The 10558-nt window shown below is 37.7% G+C and overlaps 1 protein-coding gene across 1 annotated transcript in view; it reads left to right on the top strand.

Annotated features, from left to right (window-relative positions):
• LOC122071594 (ribulose bisphosphate carboxylase/oxygenase activase, chloroplastic) overlaps nt 1–10558 on the top strand; it is a 139161-nt gene that overhangs the window by 90218 nt on the left and 38385 nt on the right. The window contains exon 11 of the mRNA XM_042635983.1: nt 3846–3938. Coding sequence (XP_042491917.1) covers nt 3846–3938 — 93 coding nt within the window. The remainder of the gene's footprint in view (nt 1–3845; nt 3939–10558) is intronic.

The following is a 10558-nucleotide window of genomic DNA, read 5'->3' as shown; positions in this document are numbered from 1 at the left end:
TGGTTTTCTCTCCCCCATCCTCTCCTTTGTATTTTCTCCTTCTTGGTAATGAATTTATTTTTTCATCCGAAAAAAAAAAAAAAAAAAAATTTAGGTGGACTGCCGCTTTGTTGGGGAAAAGCTACAAGAAGGCATTATCTCTACAAGACATGTTCGTATAGGGGAACAACTTGCAGATGTTTTCACTAAGTCGTTGGGGGGTGGTAGAGTTGATTATATTTGTAACAAGCTCGGCGTGACTAACATCTATGCTCTAGTTTAAGGGGGAGTGTTAGAAGTCATGGTCGAGAGAGAGAGAGAGAGGTCGTGACTTGATCTATAGTGCACATCACGACTCTTCCCTGAGGATGTTTTGGTCTAGTCCTTGTCGACTTAGGTAAGTTAGTTTTGTTTCCTATTTTGGATTGCCTATTCCTAGTAGGATTGCTGTAGTGCTTGGTCAGCAGTTATTTTGACACGAATTCAGGAAAAAGCAAAACAATCTTGGAGTCACGTGGGGTGGTCCGATTGGAGAGCCTTGCCAATAACCGAGCCGATGATGCTAAGACCTTTGGAGCACCAATAATGAGATTGGGGAGGGAGACCGAGACCGTAATGGTTTTCAGATCAACCTTGCTAAGTGACAGATGTTCATCCCATTGCTGCAAGAAGATCAGCTTCTTTCCAACGAGCCAATGACCACCATCGAGGGCTCGATTTTTGTCATCTTCATAAGCAAAGTTAAAGATGAAAATATTTTTTTCTAGGAGGTTCGTGGTAAACATGTCTGAGGGTCTCCATTGGCGCAAAATGGAAGCTTTCATGATGGGTAATGGAGGATGACTGCTAAGAAAGTGCCCAATGATACAATTCTTCCATTTCTCTATCTCAGAATCCAGTATGCCAGAGGGGCAAAAGCACATCAGAGACTAATTGATTAGGGAGGGAGGAATGGAGGACATGGGAATGCCTTCATGGCAGGGTGTGGAATGGTGGAAAGAGGCTAAAATTTTCCAAGATCAGTGAGGGGGCGGAAGGTTGGGGAAGAGAAGAGAAGGGTGGTCTAAAGGTGGGGAGCCTGGATTCAGGTCGAGGGGAAGGGGGGAGAGGCAGAGAGGGAGGAGGTGGGGGGAGAAAGGGGGTTCCGGTGACGAGACCCACCAGAGGAGGGTCATTGTGGAGAGATGGTTATGAACTTCAGTGGAACATTAGTTCTCTGACATCGAGAAACTTATTGACATGACAATATTTTTCCCTATTTTAAATTTTTTTTTTTTTTTAGTTATTAATCTATTTATCATATTTTTCAAAATTTAAAATAAATATTTACCAAATGGAAAAAAATTTCGATCGATAGAGTTGTAGATCAGCTAATGGTGACTAACATATATAGAATTGAGTTCCATCAAAGCTATATTAACCATTATTTTTTCAATTTTATGTTAATGGAAAATGTATTTTCTAAACAAGAAAAATAAAACAATTACTTAAGAACCAAAAAAAAATTTTGACCCTGTGAGGTCATAGATCGGCCTCTAGTGTCTAACATATAAAAAGTTTATCCCTAGCCAACATGTATTTATGTTACTATTTAAAAAAAAAAAAAATGGTTTTAGGAAAAGTGGTTTACCTTTCCAAGACTTGAAAATGTGTAGATCTTCAATGGAGTAGATGTGGCAAAAAACTTGGTAATGACTGATTTTGTAAAGTTACAGCAAAGAGGACCCAAAATGGGTCGAGACAGTCAAGTTGGAGTGAAATTTTGACTCCTTCACACGAGATGGTGTTTAAATAGAATGGGGTTGTAACATTTTCTCTTGTATATTCTTCTTCTCCTCTTGGTAATGAATTATTTATTCATCCAAAAAAAAAAGTCATTAAAACATTTAGCCATATTAAATCATAAAAAATTAACATCAAGTCATATTAAGTTATAAAAAATCAACATTTAGAGAAATGCTCTTGTTCTATAATAAGTGTGACTGGTCAAATGATTTTATTTTTACATGAGACTTTTTATATTAGTTATAACATAAAACCAGCTTTCCAACAAGTCTAAAATTACTTAAATCTCAGTTGTAATGACAAAGTTATGCTCCGATCAAACTTATTTTTAAGTGCGTGGATGCTATTAAAATCCCCTGAATGAAAATAATTTTATTGATATCAAAACAAAAGATTATTTTACTGAATTTTTGGTTTTTAGCAATGTTTTAATATGATAGAATTTATAAAATTTTCATAATTGAGAAAAACCCCAGCGTTTAAAAGTTGAAAATCGCCCTTATAACCAAAATCCAGTTTTTGTTCTCGGATTGGGGGGTTGACTTTTTATCCTTTTGGAATTTGATTAAAACTATTTTATTTGATTCAAATAGGAGGTATTTGCTTATTTATGAATAATATCTTAAGTTGATGAATATTTACTTAAATGATATTTGGCATAAATAAGTACCAAAACACAAGGTGACATGCAATGCAACAAGGCGACTGTCACCTAGGCCCCAGGAAAACCTCCTGGACGCCTAGTCGTCGCCTAGGCGATGCCTTGGCAACTATAAATCCAATGTTCCATGAGAGGACGAGTTACATTGAGGTGGACTGTCACTTTGTTCGAGAAAAGCTATAGCAAGGAGTTATTTCTACAAGTTATGTTCGTACAGAAGAACAACTTGCAGATGTTTTCACTAAATATTTAGGGTGTGGTAGAGTGGACTATACCTGTAACAAGCTGGGCATGATTAACATCTATGCTCCAGCTTGAGGGGGAATGTTAGAATGTGGTATGTCGTGAGAGGGACGATGAGTGGTGGCCAGCTGTCCAGCATAAGCCACAAAATCCTCCTTAATGGAGTTGTAATATAGTGTAATTATATTAGGATTTAGGAAAGCTATTTAGAAGTTGGTTCTATTTCTGTTTTTTACTTTCCTAGTACTGTTATGATTCCTAGTTCTGTTATGACTAGGAGTTCTGTTTTGCTATATAATGGCAGTTTTGGGAAACCCCAATCTCATCGATTGGGACTCCCATTATCTAAGTCGCAGCTCTCCCTCTCTCTCTCTCTCTCTCTCTCTCTCTCTCTTATTTACATGACCAAAAATGCAGAAATTGGTTGCTGCTTCTTCAATAAAGTTGAGACTAGTGTTGATTTTCGCTCCAAGTATGGGACCATTGATCATGTTGTAGAGGTTCTTACCATCACCAAAGGATTAGTAGTGCTCACTTTTACATATTTGAACAGGCTGGGCATGCATTATATTCAGGACATAGCTTAGGTGGAGTAGTTATTGTTATATGCAGGTAAATTTTTAATGTTTCCTGTTCTGAGTTCCTTTTCACGGTTGTTGTAGGTAATTCTCACATACTGAATAAATGTGAAGTGTGGGAAGAGAACCTCAAGTGGCTTGCTTTCCCTGTTTTCTTGCCCTCTTTTGTATGTTTCTTCTCTCTCCGTCTTCATCTTCTTCTTCTTTTTATCTTAAATCCCTGAGTGCAAATCTCACAATCCAACTACAAATAATTGTTGGTTCCAACTGATTTATTTTATTTTTAGAATTCACAATGCCATATCTTTGTCAAATCAACAGTTGGTATGAACCTATCCTCTTGCTGTCTTGCTACCAATGCTTTCAAGGCAATGGGTTGGGTGTTAGTCATATTGGGCCAGCTTGAATGCCTGGCCAATGGGCTCAAAAGTTATGGGCTTCTAAATTATCTGCAGTCACACAGTTATGATCTATATTCTAAAGTCTTGATTAGGATTTTTCAGCTATGCACACCAACACATCTATCTTTAGAACTGATGTTGACTGCTTATATCATGTTTTTTACCTGATTCTCCCCCCCCCCCCCCGGGAAATTACAGTGGATAAATGATATTGGTGGCTTTGAAAATCTCGGAGAGAAACTTCTAAAGCGAAGAAAGGATGACAAACTTCCGACATTCATTCCTCCAAAGGTAATGTGAGCTTAGTGAATAAATCCTACCATGTGCTGAAGAAAATTTGTGTTAATCCTCATGCTATAGTTTCTTATTTCGAATATGGTCCTTAACGAATGAATTGCTTGGGCATAAGGTTGAGTTTAAATGAAAATGAAAGGTAATACATGCAATCAAACTGACTACAAAATTAAGACTTTCTGGAGTATTATATCGTTTACTGTTTACGAAGGAAAATAAAATGTGTGTGTTTATTTTCAAATATCAAATCATTGCCTAAATTTTAAAGACATAATTTCTTTTTTCCCAACACTCTTTAACAGCTTCTATTGAAAAGAGGGGGGGGGGTTTAAAACCTAGATTCAAGACAAGATAGGGATTATTAATAGTTAAAAAAAATGCTACTTTTAGATGATTCTGAAGAAATTGGGAGGGGGTTTGACTTACACGTACATTGGTATACCCAACTAATAGCTGTCAAAGAACAGAAGGTTAGTTACCTAGACAGAACATGTTCACTGACCCCAGAATACCCAAAAATGTGAGTCGTCATGGAATAGAAGAGAAAGAAACAAAGAAAGAATACCAAAGAGGAGAAGAAGATTGTGCTCTGCCTATGATGTAGATTCCCATGCTGCTTCCATGGATGGTTTGTACTATCGAAGAAGAAGGGGACAGCAACCAGGCTGATTGAGCCAGCCCAAAGTTGGCCCAATTTTGAGTATAGATCTGGTTCAGTTTTGCAGCATCAGAAACAGCCCAAATGGCCATCAGACCAGTTATATCTCCATAGTATTTTGTTCTCCTTATTATCTTCGAGAAGGCCCCTACATCAGCAATCGATGGAGAAGTCCAGCAGCTTCCAGTAACCAACGTTACGAACAGTGACTCGTGAACACTATTTTCTGTCTTTTTATGGTTTGACTGATCAACAATAGTTTTGAGTGATGTACAAGTCTTCTAGAAGGGTCCTAAGTTGTCTTTTTCTATTTTGTTAGTGAACAAGTTAGTATCCTGATTCTATTTTAGGTCCCCCCCCCCAAATCTTGTTCCCTCTTGGGGTTTGTCCCTCGTGGCTTGATGCCTTCCCCCCCCTCTTTCCCCCCATTGTATATTCTTTCTTTCCGTAATTCATTTGGTTATTCATCTGAAAAAAAAATTTAGTATCTTATTGCTCAAGTCAGTTTCTTTCTTGGTTTCTTTCTATTATGTGATTCCCTAACCTCTATTATTTAAAGAGGTATATCTGTAACAATTAAGATGGCTCTAAGAAGATTCCGTCTTCCGGGGACGATTGCGGGAGATCTGACTGTCCGATTTTGACGCACCATATATCGTTGGAATCGTGATTCCGAGTACTATTATGTGATGTCATAATTGGACCCCTCTTTTCTCTCGCACAAGGTTTCTAGGGTTTCTGGGTGAGTATGGAGTGTTTCGGGGTTGGGTTACTTCTGTCAGTTGTCATCACTGTTGATTGGAAGCAAAAGGCCGTGTCGACGATCCGTGAGTCATCATAGCCAGGGGAGGGTGTCACACCCTGCCTCAAATTTGGCCAAGGTATGTGGCACTAGATACCTTACCGTACCAGTCAGCCTGAACACCAGGATCTAATGTAGAGATGAACTTACACAAGTACAAAATCTTCTACCAAATCATAGTATGCATACAAGGGAAAATTTATATTTTACATTACCCATGGTGATCAATCTAAATGATTAATAATAATTATAGACAATTGAATTATAACTCACAATTACCATAATATAATCACATCTTACAAGCATAATAATTAAACCTTAAAGTAAAGGAAATCTCAGTCCTCCACCACATATCTCATTGACACAACCTCACAACCATTGTTGAGTCTCGATCCACTCCAGCTCAAGTTCCACCATCTAAAAACATAAATCCACGAGGGGTGAGCATGGAATCACACACATATCATGATGCCAACACACTCATAGTAATATCCACAGATGCACAGCCACATGATCCATTTTATTTATAAATATCCATTCTAGTTACTAAGTCTCAATTCGTGGGTATAAGTGTTATAAGCAACGTAAGTGGTATCCCCTTCCCAGTATGTCGGGCCTTAGAGATACAAGCTAGTTGCAAGAAGGAATCAGACAGTCCCAGAAAGAACTTCAGTCCCCCAGCCAACCCCTAAATAGTAACCCTTGACAGTCATGGTACCGAAAAGAACCTCGGTCCCCCATGCTGTCTGACAGTTACACGTACAGTAAGTCGTACCATGCTGTGTGCCCTCTCAGGATACAGTACGTCATATCCGAGCATAGTAGTCCTCCGTGACCTACCACTCTACCACCGAATGGGATTAGCCAATAGGGTTATAGCACTGGGATGTAATCCTAATCATATGCATCTACAACATCCATAGCATCTAATCACCCATCCGTGGTCATAATTGTAACACTGACCTCTGAGCCCACAGTACCGGAAAGAACCACGGCCACACCATGCCTCAATTCGTCAATATTACAACCATCATCACACAGCTATCATACTACGCATCCACAAAATCTCGATCACATCAAAGTTGGTAAAATCATGCCACATGTGCAATTATATATATTTTTATACAAAATAAATCCAAAATATGGTTTCCATCACATACACATGAGCATGCAGAACATAAAAGTAAATAGAAACACTTTGTAAAGTAAAATAATCACCCACTCACCTTGATACACGAATCTGATGCCTTTTTGTTGAGTTCCCGTCCACGCGTATCTTTGCCGAGTATTTTAGGTGCCTAATTAAACAATTAATATTTTAGGTTAGTTTTAGTATTCACTGTCCAAGGACTACCCAACTTCCTAAACTCCTATTGAATTCCCTTCCTATAATCCAAACCAATAGTCAGTGTTTGAGATTTTAAAATGTAACCGCAAGCGTACGGATCAGTGTAGCTGCGGGTCGAACACAGGGAGAGCAACCACTTTATTTTTTTGCTTCTTTTAATAATGCGAAAGTGAACCGATTAATGGTTATGATCTAATTCTAATTACCATCCTAAACATATGTATCTAAAATAACGTCCTAACCATTCGTCATCTAAGAATTTAAATACGTAAGCCACGCAATTAAAATTAAATAAATAAATAGCTGAAAATAAACACCCCATGCAATTATAAAGCAATAAAGGAAAAAAAATGCTGAAAAAAAAATAAAGTATAAGAAAGGGGATAAAGCTAGAGAGAGACTCACAAGTAGGTTTCTCTACTTAGCCCAAGGGATGCATCATAATATGAGCTTCCCTATTTGACCAGAGAGTCACTCTTACAAGGGTTACTCTACTTGGCTTTAGGAAAAATGAGACAATTAAAATAAAAACAATAAAATGATGGTTCTATGACTAGGAGGGGCATAGCCAACACATACACTAGCCATGAACCCTGGGGGAAAGGGATAGCAATAATGTAACGACTGAAATTAAAATCCTAAATTAAGAAAGAAAGGGTAGTCAGAAGAGGGAATGAGAGGGAGGAGAGAAGACTAATGAAGGAGCCTACTTATTTGAACTTCAATCCTTGAACTGAAAACTTGATCGATTTGAGATACTATCAGTACTAAAAACCAGATTTGGAATAAACCAAATCTGAAATTTCTAGTACTAGAGAAAACAAATCTGAAGAAAAAAATTGAACTTGAAAGACATGCTTCATAGCTTATTCTTGTCACCTAAAACTAAGCCTAGAACTAGAACTTGAAAATTACAACTTCAATTGTTTAAACAATAAAAATAAAAGACTGAATCAAAAACAATAGTGCTTGCATTAATTGAATAAAAAGAACTTACAAAAGTTTTTAAAGCATAAACCTAGAACTAGAGCTAGACAAAGAGAAAACTAGAGAAAGAGATAGAGCAACTATGAAAAAAACCCTAGAAGAAGAATGATGTGCCTCCTCCCCTTGTGTTAATTCTATTATATAGAGAATGGGGGAGGGAAGCTAACAATTCTAGCTTCTAAAAAAAAACAGATTTTTTTTATCTTGTTGATGAGGTGGAGGAGAGAGAAGATAGAGAATTGTAGGAAGTAGGGAATCCCCAACGATTTTGTTTCCTTTTTCCTTTTTCCTTTTTTTTTCTCTCTCTCTTCTTCAAACGTGTGCAGCATCTTGGACGATTTTTTTTTCTTTTTTTTTTCTCCATTTTTTCTATTTTTCTCTTTATTTCCCTATTTCTCTCTCCTTTTGCGTAAGAATCCCTTTGGCTGACCTCCTTTGAGTGATGTGTAGGAGAGAGAAAATCTTCTAAAATAAAAACCTCAACAAAATGGTAGCTAAGAGGTTTGAACTTGAGACCTCCTAATAAGCAAGGGATTTTGCACACCACAACTCACCAATTACGCTTGGTAGTTACCAAAAACGAATCTTCAATCACTTAAGGATGTGGTCCATCGATCCTTGTTGGCATTTAGAATATTCCTTGTACCTCTGAGACAACTACAAACGGGCTGGTTCTGCATCTCGGTTCAGTTCTTATCCATTATTATTTTTCTATCCTGAAAAGAATATTCACTTGTATGGGTGACCAAACGAATATGTACTTTTAATTGAACACGTCCATCTTGCTCAGAATTTCGTCCTCTTCGCAACCATGAAAATAAATAGGACCTCTTTATGTGTAAAATTGGAGATATAGCACCCGATAGTCCTTAAGGCCTTGAAAATATAAAACCTGCAAAAAAAGAGAAACCCAAGGTAGCTCCATTCTAAATATGTAAAATGCATGTTTTACTACCCTAGATTTCACACATAAATGTGCTCATCAGAATTCCCCGACACTTACTTCGCTAGTCCTCGAGCAAAACAAAAAGAAAAAGAATAAAAACAAAAAAAACTAACTAACTTTCGTAGGAATCATGGTTGCACTTAGCATGTGCAACAAGCCTTTAAACCCCTAGGTCACCCCTAGTGGACAAGTTGTTTCTCGTGAGTGTTTGCAGTGAATATACACTTAAAATTCAGAATAAACAAATCCCAACCTTGGTTAAAAGTAAGGGCCATACCGATCCGGAGCAAAGATAATTCCTCTTACAAGGGACCCCCACACTTGAACTGTATTACCCTTTATCAATTCTAGGCACCAGCATATTTCTTAATTTGGAACTCACTTCGTCTCCTCCAAAACATCCTTATCTTAAGGCAAAACCACTTGTGAAGAAATAGGAAACCAATGACTAAGGCGTTGGAGCAAACACCAAACACCCAAGTTACTATACAGCTTCGCTTTTTGCATATGCCCACAAAGACAGTGATGTTAGAGTTCCTTTAGAAGTTTCCTCTCAAGGAATTTCGATCAAGACACCACGCTTCCTGAGGCGCAATGACCTGTCTAGCTTCAAGGGAATCAACTCTTATTCTTCTTTATACCACATTTCACATTTCATTTAAAATTGTGCATTTGTCAACTCATGCCAAATTAAAAAGAATGTTTCAATTCCAAATCAAAGTATAAGGAACTCACAGACTTACATATGGTCCAACACCATAAAATAGGGGTCTCTTATTTTTCAAAGAAAGTCTCATCTCAAGACACATGCTTGTTTCTTTTTTCTCAATAAGGTTTTTATACATTCAAAATAGATACTTTAATCAAAACTTTTATTTTCATACATCAAGCAACCGAATGGTATGATCATTAGCCAAAAGCCAAAGTAGGACTTCATCCTTAGCAAGCTCAAAAATAAAAAGAAAAACAAACAAAACAAAGTGAAAAAAGCAAAAACTGGTTTCCCTCCCCCACACTTAAGTCATGCAATGTACTCAATGCATGGAAAGAATTAAAATCGAAGACAATGCAAGGGGGTTATACCTGATTAAAAGTTAGTCATCAGTGTAAAGAGATTCATGGAGATCCATGACCTCTTCAGTACCAGTATTAGGAAACTTGAGGAACGGTTTCAAACGCTGACCATTAACCTTCGAAATTGCCCCTGTTCCTGGATTCAAAATCTCCACAGCCCCATAGGGATATACATTATGGACAATAAATGGGCCATCCCATCAGAATCTAAGCTTACCAGGGAAAAGATGCAATCAAGAGTTGTACAATAAGACCTTATCACCAATTGCAAAAGATTTACGTAGAATGTGCTTATCATGGAAAGTTTTGGTCTTTTCTTTGTAAATCGTAGAACTTTCATAGGCATCATTCCTAAGTTCCTCCAACTCAGATAGTTGGAGCTTACGATGAATTCCCGGATCAGACAAATCAAAGTTTAGCTTCTTGATGGCCCCAAAGGACTTATGCTCCAACTCAACTGGTAAGTGACAAGCTTTCCCATACACCAAACGGTAGGGAGACTGACCAAGATCGGTATTGAATGCAGTCCGATGGGCCCACAAGGCATCAATGAGCCTAAGGGACTAATCCTTACGGTTGGGATTAATAGTTTTCTCCAAGATTTGTTTGATCTGCCTATTAGACACCTCCACTTGGCCACTAGTTTGGGGGTGATAAGGGGTAGATAAGTTATGGGTGATCCCATACTTTTTCATTAAGGCCTCAAAAGGTCGATTACAAAAATGAGTACCCCTATCACTAATTATTGCACGTGGTGCACCAAAGCGGGAAAAAATGTTCTCTTTAAGAAACTGGACCACCA

Source organism: Macadamia integrifolia, unplaced genomic scaffold (genome assembly GCF_013358625.1).
Source record: "Macadamia integrifolia cultivar HAES 741 unplaced genomic scaffold, SCU_Mint_v3 scaffold_274A, whole genome shotgun sequence".
In the NCBI taxonomy this organism is placed as follows: Eukaryota; Viridiplantae; Streptophyta; class Magnoliopsida; order Proteales; family Proteaceae; genus Macadamia; species Macadamia integrifolia.
This window is presented reverse-complemented; position numbering and strand designations above follow the sequence as displayed.